We start from the raw sequence: 21983 nt of genomic DNA, 5'->3' as shown, positions 1-21983 counted from the left end.
TCTGGTTTCCCGCTGGCCAGGGATAGTGGAGCACTGGGCCTGGCCCCACATCCAGGCACCGGGACCTCCAGTCCAATGGTGCCTTCTTCCTCCCAGTCACACTGTTCACTTTAGGGCTAAAGTGGGAGGGGCTGAAAGTCCAGGCAAATCCTGGCATGTGGCCAATCAAATGCAAGGGGCACTGAGGGTCCTCCTGAGATGAGACTCTCTTAAGTTCCCCAAAAGCCAGGTGAGGCATAATCAACATCAGCTTCCCCTGCCACCGGCGCTTCACTGATTCACAAGCTCAGGCTTCACCCAGGGCAGGCACGCTCAAGAATTAGGAGCTAGCATCTCAGGCCTGCGGCCCTGGTTTCTCTGGAGAAAAACCCATGGAAGACTGGTTCGAGGCTGTTACAGGACTTCACCCGGAGCCACCTCCCCACCATGTCGAAGACTTCATTGCTTCAAAGGGACGACAGTGAGTCCAACTCCCTGGATGACGGGTCCAAGTCAGTCTCCGAGAGTAGCAGTAACACCAGTTCAGAGAGTGTCCATCCTGCTGAGGAAGCCAATAGATTGTCGTAAGTGGCTGCACTGCCCTTCCAGGTCTGAGGTCAAGCGCTGCAGCCTTCAGCTCTGGGACACGTCTTCCTACTTCTCTCTTCTTTACACACTTATCCCCAGTGTACAGGGGACGAATGGATGAAAGACAGAACCTTCAGAATCTGAGAAGGTTGATCCGTGTGGCTCTGGGTATTAAACCTGTTGCCCAGTTTTTGCAAAGAACCCAGATAGAGTAGCCATCCAGCATGAGTTTCTGGATTCCAGGAACAATTCTGTGTCTTAGGCTGGCTGCTCTTTCTGCCACAGTTTCAAGCTGCTCTCCTCTCTTGAAGCTACTAGTCTTCATTTTCTCTGTTTCTTCCTCTCTCTCCCTGCCTCCCTCCCTCCCAACAACAAACCCATCCAGGAAACAAAAGGTCACGTCCTAGACTTATGTCCCTACTTTTACTGCCAAAGACTCAGATACGTGGAAATTTTTCTTAGGACTTTATTGCCAAGCAGATTATTACCTAGTAATCAGATCACATAATTGCCGTGGGTATAATGAGATTATAAATGACAATACCCAGTGTTAATAGGGTGTCAAGAAATGTCCTCCTCTCTCATGTCCTTTCGGTATCTTTGTAGATGACAATGTTGTATTACAAATCCTAATGTATATTTATATAAAACATACAAATACTATTTTGCATATGCTTTCTTTGAAAATACACCCATACACACAGAACTGGCAGTCGTGACTGCTCCGGGGAAAGAATTGGGAGATAGAGAAGGGAGAGAGAGGTATGCATGATGATTTTATTGAAACACTGATTATAAGGTTGACAATTCCAAAACAATAAGAGATCATTTAAATAAAGTATGTACACACACAATACAGTAAATACCGTAATTACAAGTGATGAAGGAAATCTATGGTTGTGAAAAATGTATAGGACATACTATTCATAATGAAAATTAATTTAGGATATAGTATTATAATGCTTCTCCTTGTGTAAATGGTGTGTGTTTAAAAGCAAATAAGGATGCCCAGAAGAATGTCAATCAAAATGTTAAGGGTGATTATTCCCATTTGGTGAAATTTTGGCATTTCCTTTTATAACACCAATGTAATATTTTTCAAGAAAAATATAAATATATATATATTTTTTTAATTCCCAGGAATTCCTCATATGTTTTATTCTCCAAGGCCCTGATCTATGATGCTGTTAGCTAACAGCTTTTCCAAAACCTTGTCTCACCTTTCCCAAGAGACCTGATTCAAGTGAGACCAGACACCACTCTAGGAAAGAAGTGAGGGAAGGAGGGAGAAAGAGCAAATCTTTTGGAAAAATTATTATCAAAGAATTGACAAAACATTGTTTAATGTTTTTGCTTTGACATATTTTTCAATAATTCCAGATACCAAGAAATAAATGTCATCTCTTAGAAGTGAGGGGACAATGGGTGCCCCCATCCTTAGATATATAGACTTAACTAACCCCTGCCAGACACATAGTAAGCATTCCACATGCACAGTAGCAATGTTATTAAATTTTATCCAATACATAGCATGGAATAAGTTCAAAATGTATACTGGTTGGGTAAATAGATGAAAGAGTGAACGAGAACCAGTAAATACTCCATATATTGGTGGGAGGTTGTGTTTTTTCTAGGGAGTGAATTAATCAATGACCTGGCACCAATAATTACTCCCCAAATCGAGAAAATTGTTAATTTTTTTCACTGTCTACCTAAATGCTACATCTAGTAGGTCTTCATAAATATTGAGTGAATAAATCATGAAAGAAAGCACTGGGTGAGTTAATGAATAAACTGGTACTAGGGAGTTATCCAGATGGTAGCAATTGTTAGAAACATTTTCTTTAACGCTTAGTGCATGTTAATATTTGTTGAGCTCCCCTAGCCAGTGTGGCTCAGTTGGTTGGGCATCCTCCCATGCATCGAAAGGATCACCAATTTGATTCTTGGTCAGGGCACAGGCCTGGGTTGTGGGCTTGGTCAGATGTAGGAGGCATGCAGGAGGCAGCCAGTCAATGTTTCACTTTCTCATCGATGTTTCCCTCTCTGTCTCCCCCTCTCCCTTCCTCTCTTTCTCTAAAAAAAAAAAAAATCAATTAAAAAACATATTTGTTGAGCTATCTGAACTAGCCCACCTCTGGATCAGCTACTCCAGGACAGATCCTGGAACCTAAGCCAGAGTCCACTTCATCGGGTTTTGTCCCTCTTCCCTACAGAGGGTGCTGGAAGGAGGCTGAGTTGGGCCACCCTTCCCTTCCACTAACATGCCCTCTCGTCTCCCTGCTCTTCCCACACAGGATGATGCAAACCTTGATCCACTTATTGAAATGCAACATTGGCACTGGGCTCCTGGGTCTTCCCGTGGCCATGAAAAATGCCGGCATCTTGGTAAGAGGAATCTGGTGATGAAAACTAGGTTTACCCATTTCGGGGAATGGGGTGGTGGGTCCCTGAGGCCTTTGCACTGTTTATCAATAGACAGTTTGGGGGTACCCTCTGTAAGAGCAAATGTGAATACAGGCATCAATCCACAGGAGTCAATCTGGAGCCCGGAGGTGACAGGACATTATTCTTTTCCCAGTTTTATTGAGGAATAATTGACATGCAGCTCTGTATGAGTTTAAAGTGTACCACATAATGACTTGACATAGAGATATTGCAAAATGATTACTGCAATAAGTTTAGCTAACATTCATCCTCCTGTTAGAAAAAAATGTTTTTCCCTTGAGATAAGAACGTTTAGGATCTACTCTCTTTGCAACTTTCAAATATACCCCACAGCAGTGTTAACTGCAGTCCTCATGGTGTACATACATCCCCAGTACCTATTTATCTCATAACCGGAAGTTTGACCACCTTCATTCAATTCCCCCACCACCCTGCCCTTATTCTTCAAGACCATCCTCACAGACTGATACATAGTCAACTTTACCACAGTCCTCCCCATGCCCCAGGATCACCCACCCCATTTCACTCACTCACAGTAGCAGCCTGGTCCCTGAAGTCAGTATGAACATGTGGCTTCTGTTTCAGTCCATTTGATCAACTCCGAGAGAGTGGCTTGGAAGATGAGGATAACATCTTCTCCAGTCCCCCACCCTCCCTGCTACCCACCTCTGTCTCTTCTTAGGCCATTCCCTTCTCCCTCCTCTGTAAAACTTGACTGCTTCCTTTTGACATTAATGTCTCTGTCACCTTCTGGTTTTCTAGAACTTATACCTACCTCACCTGGAATTCTGACAGCACTTACAAAAGTGAGACACACTTCTTTTCTAATATTTCTATCTTCTTCACTTACCTGAAAGTTCTGAGGGCAGGAACTTTATCTTAACACCTCTCCACCGTACCTACTGTAGTGACTGGCACACGGGAAGTCCCGATTCATGTGTACTGAATTAATGCCAAACAGACGATTTCCATTTAATCGAAGTGAATTTCTCCTCCATCCAGGCCTGGTAAGTGGCCCTGTGTCTAAAGCAGGCATATTGAGACCCTGGCTTCTGTTATAACTTCCAACCTGTGGCAGTTCTAACCCAGAAATGGGACTCTCCCCTTTGGAATTCTCAGGGTTCTAGAATTTCTGAAGAGTATTATTACCCCATTGCTACTGTCTTTGCACCATGTGGAATTTGCCGTTTAAGATAATTCTTTCGTCCTTTGATTTTGCTTCCTAATCTCCCACCAGAACCTTTGACCATAATTCACTTGAGAACTATGTATATTGAATAATCATTATGTGCATTCTTAGGGCCTGGGAATATAGAAGTAAATAAGGCAGAGTCTCTGCTATAGGGAGGTTACATTCTAGTGGAATCTAGTGGTACTCTTGATCTCTAATTTGTTTCTTTATGAGAGAGAATATTATCTCAGGTCACATCTCTAAAGGTATGAGTGTCCAGAACAAAGGAGGTGAGACAGACCCTCTTTACTCTATGCCAAGTGCACTGCATGGGAGATTATGATTAATAATGAGCCCTGTTTTTTAATCTCTTCCCACATACAAAGAAAAAATGGAAACTATGTGAGAAGATGTGTTCATTAGCTTGATTACAGTAATCATTTTACTATCTGTGTGTATATCAAATCGTCACATTGTACACCTTAAATATATACAATTTTTAGTTAAAAATGAAAGAAATATTGACAAATTAGACATACTAAGGCAGTGACTCTCAACTGAGGACAATTTTTCACACACGTCCCCAAAGATATTGACAATGTCTAGAGACATTCTTGGTTGTCACAACTTGTTTGGAAAGGGAGCATGCCACTGATACCTGGTGAGTAGAGGCCAAGGAATGCTGCTGAACATCCTAAAACACACAGGACAGCCCCCACAACCAAGAATCGTCTGGCCCAAAATGTCACTCGTGCCCGTGTTGACAACCTGTGCTGGAGGAAAAAGTCCCAAGTCCAGGAAGGTAGTGAGTGCTCTGTCACTGGCAGTGTCCTAGTGGAGGTTGGGCAGCCACTTTATAGTGATGCTAAGAAGGGCACGTAGGCCAGAACATCTGGAGGCATTAGGCCTTTCAGGCAGGGGCTCTCATCCCAGAGGCAGCTTTATTACCAGGAGCTGGGAGAGGCCCGGGTGTGGGAGCCATCAGTGTGTGGCTAACCATCCCCACCTCTCTCTGCCCTCCAGGTCGGGCCCCTCAGCCTGCTGGTCATCGGGATCATCACCGTGCACTGCATGGTCATCCTGGTGAACTGCGCGAATCACCTCAGTCACAGGTGAGAGTCCTGCTTCTCTCTCAGCCCGTGCCAGGCCTTGTCTGAGGGTGTGTTGAGTTTCCTTTGACATTAACCCAATTACCTGGTCATTTCTTCAAGCCACCACCGCCCCTGCTGTTCTAGATTCTACAGAGGCGGTGATAAAGAACCTCCACTGGAAACTCCTAGGTTCAGGCCCAACTCTGCTGCTAACTAGCTGGATGGTATTGTCAAGTTCCAGCTCCCCCTGAACCTAGAAAGATCACATTGATACAAGATGCAAACATGCTCTGTAAACCGCCATGTACATGTGAGGTACTTAGAGATATTTTTCTTCCTCTAATCTTCCCACCCTCAACCTCCCCCACCTCCCATACGCGCATTTTGTATGGGTAATTTGTTCCAGGTAAACTTTTTGGGGGACAATTTAGTAAAAGTAAAAAAGTTAGCAATGAAATGACTAGTTTGCAATTACATCAGTCATTAATAAAGCACACATCTGATACTCAGTATTTATATTTTTTAAAACTTCAATGCAAAGAAAAGACAAATGCAGTGAAAACAAGTAATGCTGAGAGTTTCCTATTTAAAAACTACCATTCGCCCTAGCTGGTTTGGCTCAGTGGATAGAGCGTCAGCCTGCAGACTGAAGGGTCCCAGGTTCGATTCCGATCAAGGGCACATGCCCAGGTTGTGGGCTCGATCCCCAGTAGGGGACGTGCAGGAGGCAGCTGATCAATGATTCTCTTATCATTGATGTTTCTATTGCTTCCTCTCTGAAATCAATAAAAATATATATATTTAAAAAAACAACAACTACCATTCATGGGTGATGGGTAATTTTTTACAGCTCACCACCTGGTGGCTCTCTATCCATAGCACTGAGCTGTTCCGGAGGTATGTACGGCTAACCATGTCATCAGACACGTGCAGAAAGACTTCCAAAGTCAAAGTTGATGAAACTCCTCATAAAGCCAATTTATCAAACCCAAATAGGTGTATCTGGAGACTATATCAGTCACACCTAATTTGTGGAGCACTTTCCAGCTCACAAAACACTGTTAAGAGCACTTACTCATTCTGCAATTAAATTTATTGCACAATTACACTGTGGCAGGCACATGGCATGAGCTTTGCAAGCCTTCTTCTATTTACTCCTTACAGTAAACTTCCATAGCACCATTATTCCCATTTTACAGATGAGCAAACTGAGACTTAGATCTGAGTTAGATGCCTTGCTCAGGGTCACAAAGCTAGGGAGTGGCAGAGCTGGTACTCCAAAGACTTTTCTGACTCCACTCTAACATTTTGCAAATTTCTTTTTCCTTCCAGCCTACTGGGGCCATTATATCATCAAGTAGGCTTCTAATATCTATGCCATTCATGACAGCCTTCCCCTGGGGTTTGGTTGTTGTTGTTGTTTTCGTTGACTTGTCTTTCTTTCTTTCTTTCTTTCTTTCTTTCTTCCTTCCTTCCTTCCTTTTCTTTCTTTCTTTTGTAATACAGAGGTTACAGACTGATGGCATAAGAGCTGACTAGGGCCTTTGGATATGTTTTGGGGAAATTCCACAGTTTTTGCTTTGTTTTGTTTTAGACTATGTTTAAAAATTCGGAGATTTCACATTTAAAAAAAGATCTTCATCTTCTTCTTGCCCGTTAGACAGTCTGGCACCTCTGGGGCTTCACTCCGTTATCATTCAGCTGAAGCCAAGTCCCAGCCAACCCCTTTTAGGACGGGGGGTGAACCAGAGGGTTTGCCACTGTCTCCACTGTTCCCCGTTGTCTCATTCCAGCCCCTCTCACCACATTACTGGTCCCCAGAGCTTTTGAATTTGTAATCCCCAGACCAATATTTGCCAGTCCTGTGCATTGTGACCTCCTTTATATTTGAAATGCCAAGCACAGCAATAATAAAAATAGAAGATTCATGCTGCCTTCCCATCTCTGTATCCATCTCTCACTGTCTCCTCCCCCAAACCCAGACTGAGGCCCAGAAATCTAAAGAGACCTACTCAAGGTCTCCCAGCTATCAGAGAGGGCATATTGGGATCTAAACCCTGGCTTCCTGGCGAGTCTGGGGACCTTTTCCCCTCCCAGCTACTCCCCCCAGCCCTGCCACTGACACGGGGATCAGGGCCCTCAACAAACTGCTGCTGCTCCCACTTACTCAGGAAGGCCTTCCCCACCCCGAGGAAGGGCCGCCGAGGGAAGAGGGACAAGATAGGCGGGAATGTGGGTGTCACATCCTACAGGGCTGCTGGGCAGGAGCCCGAGTATCACCTTTGTGTGTGATACGGTCCCAGATAGGCCTCCCAAATGTCCCAACACCCTCAGCAGTGGGAAGGAGGGAATGTAAGCCCAGAAACCCAGCCCCGCTCTCCCTATCCCCTCCTCCCCCTCACCAGGCTTGCACACGTCACACCTCCTTTCACGGCCCCTCTCCTGGTTTGCAGGCCTAATCACTTCACCGCTACTGTTTGCTTTTTTAAAATCCACTTAAATAGTAGTATTTAAAATAAAACTGCTGCAAAAAGCGAAAAAAAGCTGACTCCTGAAAGTTGTTCAAGTATACGGTTATAAAATATTTCAGTAATAGTGTTGCTAGAAAATAACTAGAATGCTCCATGTTAACACACAAATATATGTATAATAATTACTCACTGTGGGAGTAAATTGTACTTTTCACAAAAATGTTCTAAGTTATGCGTTTCTTGTTCTTTCTCTAGACTGCAAAAGAGTTTTGTGAACTACGGGGAGGCCATGATGTATAGCCTTGAAACGTGCCCAAACGCCTGGCTCAGGACCCACTCGGTGTGGGGAAGGTAATAGTCATAGATGTCATAGCAGTAATAATAACAACAACAGCAGCACTAATAACCCTCACCTGATCTTCCTTTATTTCTAGTTACACAGGTTTTAAATGAATATGTCCTTATTGCGAAGTGTCAAACAATATAGAGCATCTCCTCGAACAGTTCCATTGTCACTCCCACGCTTTACACTAGTTAGTCAGTGGTCCTCTAGACTTGTTTTTCTCTGCATGTATGTGGATATCTGTGTGGGAATGGAAATATATATTTTTAAATCTTATTTAAATATATTTTTTAATTTTTAAAAAATTTTTAGAGAGAGAAACATTGATCAGCTGCCTCCTGCATGCTCCCTACTGGGGATCCAGCCCCCAGCCCAGGCATGTGCCCTGATGGAGAATCGAACCGGCAACCTTTCGGTGCACGAGATGACACCCAACCAACCAAGCCACACCAGCCAGGGCTGAAAATATACACTTTGTTTTGTATTATCTTGTACATTAATTAGAATATTTTTTGGAAATCTGCTCTTTCATCTAACAATATGTTTCAAAATTTCTTTCCACATTGGGACATAGAAATCTCTCATTTTTCAAAGCTCACGATGTTCCCGGTATGGATGTATACCATAAATTTATCTAATCCTTTTCCTAATAGTGAACATTTAGGTTGTTCCCTTGCTTGATAAAAAGTTTATGGCATACAAAATGCTATTCTATGTCTTGGCTCCTCTGCTCTTCTCAATGACTTTGTGAGGTAGGCTGGCGGTTTTTTTGTCCTGGGAATATGAAGTAACCAAGGCTCATAAAGACAAAATAACACATCCAAGGACATAGACATAGTGGTGGAGCAGAGATTCGATCAAGAACCTGACATTTCAGCCCTGGCCAATGTGCCTCTCCCGTGCACCAAGGGGTTGCAGGTTTGATTCCCTGTCAGGGCACATGCCCAGGTTTGCAGGCTCTATCCCCATAGCAGGTGTGCACGAGGCAACCCATCCATGTTCTGCTCTCACATTGATGTTTTTCTCTCTCTCCCTCCACCTTCCTCTCTCTCCAAAAACCTATAAAAAATCTTAAAAGGAACCTCACATTTCAGCCTTCCCAGCAGAGCCCCTCAGGAGGTAGTGAGTCAGCACTGTGGCTCCCAAGATTCCTGTGGCCACTCCTCACTTGGGACTCTCAGTAGGTCATTGATCTCCCGATTATGAGTCTCACTAATTATCAGGCAGGTGAAATCTTGGGCAGTAATAATGGGTGACTCCTAATTGCCCCATCCTTTTTTACCATTGTTTGTCAGTTTCTGATGGCACCATCAGAAACTTGGGGGTATAAAGGGTCCTTAGAGATCACCATAACCATGGCTATTCAAATGGAGGGGGAAAATGAAGCCCAGATGGGGCAATAAAGCTGCCCAAGTTTACACAGGAATGTAGTGGCAGAGCAAGGACTGGAATCCAGAGCATGTAGCTCCCACCATTCCATTTCGCTGGCAGTCCAGTACCTGAGAAAGAGTTGGGAAAACATTTATAACAATGATTTGTAATTTTTGGTGTGCCAAGGGATACCTGGGTAGCTTGATGAAAAACTGCTCGTTTCAGCCCTGGCTGGTGTGGCTCAGTTGGTTAAGCCGTGTCCTGTGCACTGAAAGGTTGCCAGTTTAATTCTTGGTCAGGGTACATGCCTGGGTTGCAGGCTCCATCCCCGGTGGTGGTGTGCAGGAAGCGGCAGATCAATGTTTTGCTCCAGTGTCAATGTTTCTCTCTCTCTCTCTAAAAAAAAATCTAAATAAAAAAAAAAAAAAAATCAATGAAAGATTTAAGAAAAACACAAACTGCCCATTGCATGTAGGCAGCAATCATCAATGGATGTTCAAGCCATTAGGTGAAAGGTCATTGGGAAACTTCATGAAGGAAGAATACACTGACACCACCAGATCCCAGGTACTAATTTTGGCATCTCATGTTTACACACAGGACAGCCAGGCGTGAGGTATCTTATAAAGGGGTACAGTAGGGAGTACAGAGCACGCCTCTGAAATATCCTCACCAGGAAGATAAACGATGAACCTCAGTCTAATCAAGCTACTAGATCTAACATCAGTTTACAGGAAACACAGGATAGAGAAACAAGATAACCGACATTATGAAGTTGTCAACTAAAATCTAGAAAGTGGGCCATACTATGGGACAAAGTATCTGATAGCTTCAATACGAACCAAAAATTTACAAGTTGCAAAGAAAAACAAATAAAACAGGTCAAAGGGAATCTAGCAGTTTAAAAAACTTAAGAGACTTAATAACTAAATGCAATGTTTAAACTTTTTAGAATCTGTAAAATAGACATTTTGAGCCAATTGGAGAAATATGAATATGGACTGAATATGAAATAATATAAAGGAATTATTGTTAATTTTGTCAGGGTTGGTAATGGCATGATGGCTATTTGTTTAAGTCCTTGTCCATTAGGGTTGCATTCTAAGTTATTGACAGGTGAAATGCCACGAGATCTTCAGTTTGCTACAAAAGAAGCATGTGTGTGGTGTAGGGGTGAAGGGATAGATGGAAGAGGAGTGGAAAAAACTTCACTTGTTGAAGCTGGCATGGGCACACGAGAATTCACTGGATTATTGTCATTGCTTTTGTATATGTTTAAAAATGTGCCTAGTAAAGAGAAAAAAGACTTCTCCATTTTGAAATCTCACATGACATCACCCAGCCTCTGACTCAAAAGCTGATATGAGAGCCAGGAATCTTTATTTTTTTGCCTAAACCTCAGATGATTCTGATGCAATTGATACTACAACCCAATTTTGAAAAACACCGATCTAAACTTTAGAATCTAAGTAGAGGAGCATATTTTTGTTTCCTATAAATAAATAAATGCAACCTCAAATGGAGACAATTTAAAAATCTAAAAGAGCCCAGCCAGTGTTGCTCAGTGGTTGAGCATTGACCTATGAACCAGGAGGTCGTGGTTTGATTCCCAGTCAGGGCACATGCCTTCATTGTGGGCTCAATCCCCAGCCAGTCAATAATTCTCTCTCATCATGATGTTTCTATCTCTCTCTCCCTCTCCCTTCCTCTCTTTGAAGTCAATAAAAACATATTTTAAAAATAAAAATAAAAGCATAATGATTATGATGGAGTATAATATATTAAGTTTTAAAATAATGGGTCTGAGGGAGCATTTGAAATCTTGCTTCCCAGCAATGTCATCAGTTTGGCTCAAAAGTTCAAAAATATTAATGTGAGTCTATTGTAATTTAAAAAAAAGTGGAGAAGAAATAAATGCTAGCTAATAAATTTAGAAGAAATGACAGATAAAATTAGGAAACCACCAACTTGCAACCACTGATGAAATAATTGATTCAGGCAAGGGTCATTAATGAACGTTAAAACCCTTAGGTTGAGGGGAATCAGATTTTCATGCCATCTCAAAGTTTTACCATCAGATTACAAAGAAGGAAATGTACATTGGAAAAGTCTGGCAGTCACTTCACAGTGTAACCACAGGACATCATGTGCCTCCCAATATGATGAAAAAACGTACAAAATATCACTTATGTGGTATGCTTACCAAAGTGCTTATCTGGACCTGATCACGAGGAAACAATTATACAAGTCCACAATGGGGACATTCAGCACGACAGTTGGCCTGGACTCTTCCCAGAACAACAAGGTGGTGGAAAACAAAAAAGGCGGATTTGGGGCTGTTCCACATGAAAAAAGACTAAAGAGACACAGCCTTAATGCAATATACAAAGCTTGATTAGATTCTGAATTAAAAAAACACACACAGCTAATCAAAATATTTTGGAGAGAATTGGGTTATTTAAAAATATGGACTATCCTATCTAATAAAAGAGTTATATGCAGCCAAAACCGGTTTGGCTCAGTAGATAGAGCGTCGGCCTGCAGACTGAAAGGTCCCAGGTTCGATTCCGGTCAAGGGCATGTACCTTGGTTGCAGGCACAACCCCAGTAGGGGGTGTGCAGGAGGCAGCTGATCGATATTTCTCTCTCATCGATGTTTCTAACTCTCTATCCCTCTCCCTTCCTCTCTGTAAAAAAATCAATAAAATATATTTTTTAAAAAAGAGTAATATGCAAATTGACCATACCTCCACTACACCCACAAGCCACACCCACCAGCCAATCAGGAACAAGTATGCAAATTAACCCAACCAAGATGGCTGTGGCCACGGAGCGAGCAGGAGGCTTGGGTTTCCCTGGCAATGGAAGAAGCCAAGTTTCTGGCCTGCCCTGGCCCCCACTGAAGGCTACAAAGTTTCAATTATAGAAGATAAATAAATCCCAGATACCAGGGCCTCTGCTTGGGTCACCGGGGGGCGTGGCCGGCCTGCAAACCACCACAGGCTCCTCGCCCAGGCCGCCCCATGCCCCAAGGGAACCCCCACCCTGATCCAGGACACCCTTCAGGTGGCTCCCACCCATGCACCAGGCCTCTATTCTATCTAAAAAAAAAAAAAAAAAAAAAGAGTAATATGCAAATTGACCATCACTCCAACACACAAGATGGCTGCTCCCATGTGGTCAAAAATGGCTGCCCCCATGTGGACACAAGATGGCTGCCACAAGATGGCCAGCAGGGGAGAGCAGTTGGGAGGGATCAGGTCAGCAGGGGAGGGCAGTTGGGAGCGATCAGGCCAGCAGGGGAGGGCAGTTGGGAGGGACCAGGCCTGCAAGGGAGGGCAGTTGGGGGTGATCAAGCCTGCAGGGGAGGGAAGTTAGGGGTGACCAGGCCGGCAGAGGAGGGAAGTTGGGGGTGACCAGGCCTGCAGGGAAGGGCAGTTGGGGGGGACCCAGGCCTGCAGGGGAGAGCAGTTGGGAGGGGACCAGGCCGGCAGGGGAGGGCAGTAAGGGGTGACCAGGCCTGCAGGGGAGGGCAGTTAGGGGCAATCAGGCTGGCAGGGGAGCAGTTAGGCATCAATCAGGCTGGCAGGGGAGTGGTTAGGGAGTGATCAGGCTGGCAGGCAGAAGCGGTTAGGGGCAATCAGGAAGGCAGGCCGGCAAGCAGTTGGGAGCCAGCAGTCCCAGATTGGAAAGGGTGCAGGCTGGGCTGAGGGACACACACACCCATACACGAATTTCGTGCACTGGGCCTCTAGTATGTGTATATTGAAGTTGACTTTCTGGGCATCATAGTCTTAAGAGAGGTATGCCGAGGTATTTAGAGTTGAAGTGTTCTATCTACAATTGACTTTCAAATGGTTCTGAAAAAGTGTGTGTGTGTGTGTGTGTGTGTGCGTGTGTGTGTGTGTGTGTGTGTGAAAATACATACATGATGCAGTTAGGGCCAAAAGTTAACAATTGGTATATCTAGTTAAAGGATATATGGATGTTAATTATACTAGTCGTTCACCTTTTTCTGTGGACTTGAAAAATTTCAATATAGAAAAGTGGGGAAATATTTAAAATAACAGAAATAATTATTTCAAAAAATAAAAATTAGTACATTTTTAAAAAATAATTTTCTCCCTCTGTCTGCTGCTTCTTTTCCTTCCCAGGTACACTGTCAGCTTCTTATTAATCGTCACTCAACTGGGCTTCTGCAGTGTGTATTTTATGTTTATGGCAGACAATTTACAACAGGTAAAGAGGCCTCTTCTAGATAGAATGGGAGGAAAGCAGACCTCCTACTGCTAGGGCTGCGTGAGCAAAAGTACAGAGTTCAGATCATGGGAGGAGATGGCTTCATTTCTAACCCCTGATGAGACTACTCTTGGGAGTTCTCTCAGTCCTGGGAATCACTCTTTTAAAGGATCATAGAGGGGTGTAACCAGGATGGAGAGAGGCTTACAAGCATGTCCAATCAGAAATAATTGAGATTTTTTTTTTAGCCTGAAAAGTGTTAGTAAGATTTACTTTAAGTATCTGAGGGTTGTCATATAGGGATGACTAATTAAATGTAAGGCAAACAAGCTACAACCTTGCACTCATTACATTCCTAACAGGCATTAAAAATCAATCTTAGCCTTCTCTCTTGACTTCATGGAGTAGAAAGAACATATTTGTGTTTGTGCTCTCTCTCAAATAGCCAGAACTATAATAAGTAATGTAGATGGAATATTCAAGTAGATCGATGGTGCCCAATATTGAGAGCTTTCTACCTTTTAGAGCTATCTAAAGTAGAAGAAAATACCTTTGTGTAATCAACTTCCGATGTTCGGTGTAGGAAAGAAAACCATTCCGTAGGAAAGAAGAGGTTGGGCTAGATGACAAAAGGACCCTTTGCCATTGAGATTTTATGATTCTAAGAGTTTCTGGTTGTCACAGTCATGGCACTATGGTCAGGGTAACCAGATTTGGCAAATAAAAATATATAACACTCAGTTCAATTGGAATTTCAGATAAGCAGCAAATAACTTCTTTTTTATATACATATTTTTTATTTTATTGATTTTTTTACAGAGAGGAAGGGAGAGAGATAGAGAGTTAGAAACATCGATGAGAGAGAAACATCAATCAGCTGCCTCCTGCACACCCCTCACTGGGGATGTGCCCGCAACCAAGGTACATGCCCTTGACCGGAATCGAACCCGGCACCTTTCAGTCCGCAGGCCGACGCTCTATCCACTGAGCCAAACCGGCTTCAGCAACTTTTTTTTTTTTTTTTACTATGATTATGTCCTATGTGATATTTGGGACAAGTTGTACTAAAAAGTTACCTGTTCATCATCTGAAATAGAGACTTAAGTGGGTATCCTTTGTTTAACCTTTACCCGTAACTGTACTCCCTTCTTTGTGCTCTGTGTCAGATAGTGGAAGAAGCCCACGTGACCTCCAACACCTGCCAACCCAGGAAGAAGCTGGTGCTGACTCCCATCCTGGACATTCGCTTCTACATGCTGACCATCCTGCCCTTCCTGGTCCTGTTGGTGTTTATCCAGAACCTCAATGTGCTGTCCGTCTTCTCGACTCTGGCCAACATCACCACCCTGGGGAGCATGATTCTGATCTTTGAGTATATCATGCAGGTCTGTGCCTGAAGCCAGAAGCGGGTCCGTGTCTGGGGTTTCTGAGACACCCGGGGAGCGTTATTACCTTTATGGGCAGGTCAAGGTAAGGGAGGCGACCCCCTGCTCTGAGCAGCCCCTGCTATGGTGATAGCTGTGAACATTGTTTTTAAAGATTTTTTTATAAGATTTTTTATTCTTATTGACTTTTAGAAAGAGAGAGGAATCCTTATCTGGGCTGTGCCCCTAACTTGGAGAGTAGCCTCAGGCAATTCCCCTCTCCTCCCTGAGTCCCACATTTAAAGATGAGAGGGCTCCCAATAGCGAAAAGGTAGAAACAACCCAAATGCCCATCACTGGACAAATGGATAAACAAATACGGTAAAGACATGCAGTGATATATTATTCAGCCTTAAAATGGAATGAAATTCTAATCTATGGTACAACATGGATCAACCTTAAAGACATGATGCTCAGTGAAGTAAGCCATCACAAAAGGACAAATATGGTATGATTTCACTTCCATGAGGTACCTAGAATAGTCAAATTCATAGAGATAGAAAGTAAATTAGGGGTGACCAGGGGGCCGGATAATGGGGAGTTATTAATGGGTACAGAGTTTCAGTTTGGGATGATGAACAAGTTTTGGAGATGGCTAGTGGTGTTGGTTGCACAACAATGTGAACGTACTTAATGCCACTGAACTGTACACTTGAAAATGCTTAAAATTGTAAATTTTATGCTATGTGTATTTTACCGCAATAAAAATAACTTTTTAAAAGATGAGAAGGCTGAGCGATTCTAGATATCTCCTGGGTGCTCATAGCACTTTCTGTGTGGATGTCAGGGTTGGCCCAGCTTTCTACCAGGCAATGATTTTTGTGCCATGGCAAAGCCAATGCCCTTCTTCCCCTTCCTTTTAGGAGATTCCAGATCCCAGCAACCTGCCCTTGATGGCAAGCTGGGAGAACTTCCTGCTGTTCTTCGGTACAGCCGTCTTCACGTTTGAAGGCGTCGGTATGGTAAGATGGATGTGGGCTTGAGCGAAGCGTCCCTTGTGCTCTCGAGGGAAGCCAGGCATTGTCCCAGCTGAGCAAATAATAGTATTTATGAAAAGTGGGAATATGATCTTCTCCTGGTGGAAGGGAATGTCAGGACCCATTCTCAGGGCACCAAATGCCCTGTGCACCACACTAAGCTTTGAAGACTGAGTGAGAATTCACTATTCAGCCCAGATGGAGGAGGAGGGCAATCCTGGCAGAAGAGAGCATGGCGGGAAGTGCAAGAGGGGTGGCCATGTGGAGAGGCCCCTTCCTGGCCCCAGGGCCACCAGGAAAAGGATGTCTGTGCTTGTGGGGAACCGGCTCCTTCCCAAGGTGTCACATCTCCTTCTACCTTTCCCTTTACAACTTCCTTTCACCACCAGGTTCTGCCTCTCCAAAACCAGATGAAGCATCCACAGCAGTTTTCTTTTGTTCTGTACTTGGGGATGTCCCTTGTCACCATCCTCTTCATCTGCATGGGGTCGTTTGGCTACATGAAGTTCGGGTTGAACACCCAGGCCAGCATCACTCTCAACTTGCCCAATTGCTGGTATGTCCCTGCCACCCAGGGTGGGCTCTGAGTCTTAGCAGCAGAATGTGGCATTTCCTTGGGTTATTATTAGCGAGAAATATTAACTGCTAATGTTGGCATTATAATAACAGGCACATTTGACAATCCAGGCACTACGAGTTAGCATCCTTACTTTCAGATCCATTTAATAGGTCAGGGAATTGATATTTGGAGAGGTAAGTAACTCGCCTGGTGCATATTGTTTGGGAGAAGCTGAAGCTTGAAACTGAATCTGTCTGACTCTATGATTCAAAGGCCCTGAAACAGGAAAGATCGGGAGTGTTTGGAAAACAGAATTAGCAGCGATAAAAAGTATAACTCCAGAGTAATAATTAGGGTCCTGGAGGTGGACAGCTCCTTGGGCCTCCCATTCCCGAAATTGGCCTGAGTTGCCATGGCTATGCTCCAGGTTAGAATTCGGTCTGGGGTTCTTACATTCAATCATTCATTCATTTACATACTCATTCATTCATTCATTCATTCATCTAGGAAACATTTGGGGGCTGACATATAGGATTCATCGAGTGTTAGCTATTCTCATTATTCTGGCAGTATGGGGTACATAGTGACTAAGCAGTCAGTAGAGCCATGTGCTTAAGAACACAAGTCCTAACGCTGTGTAATGGGATTTGCATCCTGGTTTTTATATGACCTTGGACAAGCTACCCCAGGCGTCCTCAAACTATGGCCCGCGGGCCACATGCGGGTGTTTTCGCCGTTTTGTTTTTTTACTTCAAAATGAGATGTGTGCAGTGTGCATAGGAATTTGTTCATAGTTTTTTTTAAACTATAGTCCGGCCCTCCAACGGTCTGAGGGACAGTGAACTGGCCCCCTGTTTAAAAAGTTTGAGGACCCCTGGGCTACCCAATCTCAAAGACCTCATTTCCATCCTCTGTAAAATGAGGGTAATACTAATGCTGAGTTGTATCTGTCAAGATAGTCTAGCTTATGCTCCAATAATAAACAACTCCAAAATCTCAATGGCTGAATACACACAAATGCTTAAACATATGCTCATGCTACATGTCCGTTACGGGATGGCTGGGGCTCACCTCTGCACCATCCCCACTCTAGGGCTCAGATTGAAGGAACAGCCCTTCCCTGAAATGTTGCCGTTTGCCATAACAGAGCGTACCTGACCCATGCTCTCTAATGAAGCTGCTAAAGCATACACCTCTTTTGATAGCACTGCATCAGTCAAAGCCAGTGCACGGCCATGCCTCACTCCAGGGGGCAGGGAAGTTTAATTCTACCACGTACTTGGAAGAACTGGAAGAATTTGTTGAACAGCCCAGATGACGTCCACACTCTTCTCAGGATTAATTGGTTACACACAAAGTGCTTAGAAGAGTGTCTGGCATATCATAGGCACTCATTGAATGTTGGCTATTATCATGGTTGTGTGTCCCCACACTCTGGGTCTTTTGGGGAAGGTAGGATGGTGGGCCATTCATTTCCCACAATGCCACAACTGCAAAATGAGAAACATATCACCAGCCCCACCCCCTCACTGCATTGTAGTAATGACTAGATGATAAATGTGGCATTTCTTGGAAGTTGAGACTTATTTTACACAAGTCATATAGCATCCTCATAGGCTGTTCCTATTCTGGGCAATTTGGGCTGCCACTGGCCACCTGGGACAGGGCGTTTTCTTCCAGGGGGTGGGCCTCAACTGGAAAACATGGACATCGGGTGCCATGAGGACTTCACACCTGCTCTAAACCTGGCTGGTCATGAGAGTCACCAGAGCAGCCTGCAAGAAGGGATAAGCAAATAATCCTCCCTAATAATGAGACCAACAGCTAAGAAAAAATGGCCATATGACACAGTTCACGGACAAATCCCAGAAAATGGCATTTTATATATTTTTAAAATGCTATGTCTCCCTCATTACAGAAATGCCAATGTTTTAAAAGCCCAAAGGCAAAGAGCAGCAGGTGTTCACACACTGTTTGGGCAAGCAGGTGGAAACCAGCCCTCCAATAGGCCAGGACCACACACAGCCACTGTCAACAGCTATCGCAATAGTAAATCTCATATGCTTCCACCCATCATTGTTACTTCTGGGATTGCACACTATATGTGCAGAGATACATGTACAAGGATAGTCTTGGCAGCATTGTTTACTGGCAAAAAGACAAAACAAAAACTAGGAATAATCTAAATATCCATTCACTGGGGACTGGTTAAAAAAACTGTAGTATATCCACGCAATTGGAATACCAAGCAGCTGTTAAATAGAAGAGCCATATCTGTGTGTACTGATAGGGAACAATCTCCAAGACATAGTTAATGAACAAAGACAGAGCTCAGTGGTGTGTAGAGGATGCTGCCGTGTGAGTGTGTGCATGTGTGTTTGTGTGTGTATCTAAATAAGCTTGCATATTTACTGATTTCTGGAAGGGCTACAAGAAAACTGTTAGAGGGATTGCCTGTGGAGAGAGAAACTGGTGACTGGGAATTAAGGGTGGGAGGGAGGTTTTTCACTATATGGCTTTAGTGCTATGAATTTTACTCTATGCCGATACACCTTTTTATTTTTTATTTATTTTATATTTTAGTTAATCCTCACCTGAGGATATTTTTCCATTGATTTTTAGAGAGAGTGGAGGGGAGGGGAAGAGACACAGAGAGAGAAACATCGATGTGAGAGAGACACATGGATTGGTTGCCTCCCAACAGCCTGACCAGGGGATCATGCCTACAATGGAGTATGTGCCCTTGACCAGTATTGAACCTGAGACCCTTCAGTCTGCAGGCCGACGCTCTATCCACTGAGCCAAACCAGCTAGGGTGATATACCTTTTTTAAAAACTAAAAGAAAAAAAGGCACTGATTTCTGAGCCACAGACTTGCTGAATAAGAATCTCCAGGGAAGTGCACTTTTAATAAGCTTCCAGGTGGCTCTGACGGCAGGTCCGGCCTGAGTCACTGGAAGTTAGCCAGCGCTGTCACAGGTACGGCTTCTGAGCAGTGAGCAAGTCCTGCATGGCCCTGCCCAGGAGCCACGTCGCATTTCCCGTCCTGTCTGTCTGTCTGCAGGCTGTACCAGTCAGTCAAGTTGATGTACTCTATTGGCATCTTCTTCACCTACGCCCTCCAGTTCCACGTCCCCGCCGAGATCATCATCCCCTTTGTCGTCTCCCAGGTGTCAGAGAGCTGGACACTGTTTGCAGACCTGTCTGTCCGCACAGCCTTAGTCGGTGTGACCTGTGAGTAGGATAAGGGCATTCATTGACCAGAGCTGTGGCTGGGAGCCACATTGGCCATCTACCTCGCTATTACTGGCTCTGCCACTTGCCTTCTTCATGAGCTTGTGCAAGATACTTTAGCTCTCTGAACCTCAACTTTCCACCTGAAAAATGGGCTTAACAGAACTACCACGTAGTAAATATTATAGTAATCTCTACCACCTACACATAGAAGGTATACATTAGCTGGTTTATGGGAGGAAGAAGTATCATTCATTGGATCACACTCCTGTCTGCCTTCTGTATGCCAGGCGTGGTGCTGATAGTATCTAACACTCATGAAAGCCTAGCAGCGCAATAGTAACAACTGAGGAAACAGCGACTCACACAATTTAAGTAACATGCTCAAATCATATAGCTGCTAAGTGACAGAGCTGGGATTTGAATGTGGGTTGTGTTGCACCAAAGTCTGTGTTTTCCGTTGTGCCATATTCCTTTCTATCATAAATTAGGGTCAAGTCCCCAATCATAAAGTTGTGTTTAACTGTAGGGAAAACCTCCCAGGGGCTGATTTGTTAAGGGTTTGGAGATCACTCTTTGGGTGCACTCTTTTCTCTCCCTTCCACCCTCCCTCCCTTTCCTCATGCTTCTTTCCATTCACTTATTCACTCATTCATTCTACATTGGGTGCTCTAGTACAGTGGTCAGCAAACTCATTAGTCAACAGAGCCAAATATCAACAGTACAACGATTGGAATTTCTTTCGAAAGCCGAAAACCGACTTCTGCACATGGGCCACGAAGTTTCAATCGCACTGTACGTGCGCGCCCGCACATGGTATTTTGTGGAAGAGCCACACTCAAGGAGCCAAAGAGCCGCATGTGGCTCGAGAGCCGCGGTTTGCCAACCACTGATCTAGTAGATGTCTGGGAGACATCATGAACATGGGAAGGCATCACTAGAGACAGCTGACCTAATACCATGCCCTGCTTCTCGCACAGACTGAATGAACAGGGATGCTGGGGGTTCTTTGTCGAAGCATATCCAGAGATCAGAAAAGGTGCCCCAAGAGGAATGGGGGGAGGAACCAGGAGAAGTGAGGGTTTGGGTAACTTCTATATCTGTCCTCGGCCACTTGTGGAATTATTGTGAAAGAGAGAGAGCACAAATTGAGTCTTAAAAGCTCCATGCGTCCAAGTTTAAAGTTGGGGGAATCCTGTCTCGGTTGGGGGTCAGGAGAAACTGTGTAGTGCTTGGAGCAGCCCAGCAGAGATGCCATCAGATGTTATACTTTCCTTAACTGGGGTTCTATAAGCAGAAACAGCACCTGCTCCGTTTAAGGTGTTACAGAGTTCCCAGTCTGTTCCAAGACACCAGGAACCTGACAATATGTTGTTTTGAGATCCTTCCTAAGGAATGGTGTCAGTTGAAGAGAAAAACTGAGTGGTTCCGGCCACTCAGGTTCAGGGAAGGCATCGCTAGAGACAGCTGACCTAATACCATGTCCTGCATCTGGTATAGGCTGAATGACCACTTCCTCCTCCTTTATGCATCTGTCAGTTGTTACCCTGCATTCATTCAACAACTGTTTGTTGAGCATCCACTATATGCTTGACATTGTGCTAGGCACGAGGGACACAATCATGAATAAGGAGGAAGAAAGGGTTCCTGCCCTCCTGAGGCTTACAGCTGAGTGGGAAATATATGCAGGAAAATAACTACAGCAATAAAGTGTGCCATGGTTACGGTCATAAGAACAGGATACCCTAAGAGCACATACCTTTAGCCTTGGTCAGTTCAGACCTGAAAGATAAGTAGGAGGTAGATGGAGGAGTGAAGCGTGTACCATGTGTAGGGAGCAGGCTCTGTACAGATCCGAAGCAAGTATTGACATTTGGCCTTTTTGGAAAACTAAAAGCAGTGGGGAGTGATCAAACATGAAGCCAGAGGATTTGCAGGGCCCTAAGGAGAGCAAGCCACAGAGAGCCATGGAAGGACTCTGAGCAATGGGTTGACATGAGCAGACCTGACCCTTAGAGGGCACCCTTCTGGTCTATCTTGCTTTAGCAGTGATGGGCAACCTTTTGAGCTTGGTGTGTCAAACTTCGC

General features: G+C 44.2%; 1 protein-coding gene across 5 annotated transcripts in view; it reads left to right on the top strand.

Moving 5' to 3' along the window:
- The first annotated feature begins 50 nt into the window (after positions 1–50).
- The window catches only part of SLC36A3 (solute carrier family 36 member 3), a 31405-nt gene continuing 9472 nt past the window's right edge, over positions 51–21983 (top strand). For 4 of the 5 annotated variants that reach the window (XM_054718058.1, XM_054718057.1, XM_054718060.1 and 1 more), the window contains exons 1-9: positions 51–563; positions 2865–2955; positions 5210–5298; positions 8004–8099; positions 13617–13701; positions 14868–15086; positions 15989–16087; positions 16492–16658; positions 19726–19895. In XM_054718058.1, the coding sequence (XP_054574033.1) occupies positions 427–563; positions 2865–2955; positions 5210–5298; positions 8004–8099; positions 13617–13701; positions 14868–15086; positions 15989–16087; positions 16492–16658; positions 19726–19895 (1153 nt within the window). In that variant the 5' untranslated portion in view covers positions 51–426. The remainder of the gene's footprint in view (positions 564–2864; positions 2956–5209; positions 5299–8003; positions 8100–13616; positions 13702–14867; positions 15087–15988; positions 16088–16491; positions 16659–19725; positions 19896–21983) is intronic. The other variant, XM_054718059.1, reaches the window with a different exon arrangement.

This window comes from Eptesicus fuscus, chromosome 6 (assembly GCF_027574615.1).
Source record: "Eptesicus fuscus isolate TK198812 chromosome 6, DD_ASM_mEF_20220401, whole genome shotgun sequence".
Lineage (NCBI taxonomy): Eukaryota > Metazoa > Chordata > Mammalia > Chiroptera > Vespertilionidae > Eptesicus > Eptesicus fuscus.
This window is presented reverse-complemented; position numbering and strand designations above follow the sequence as displayed.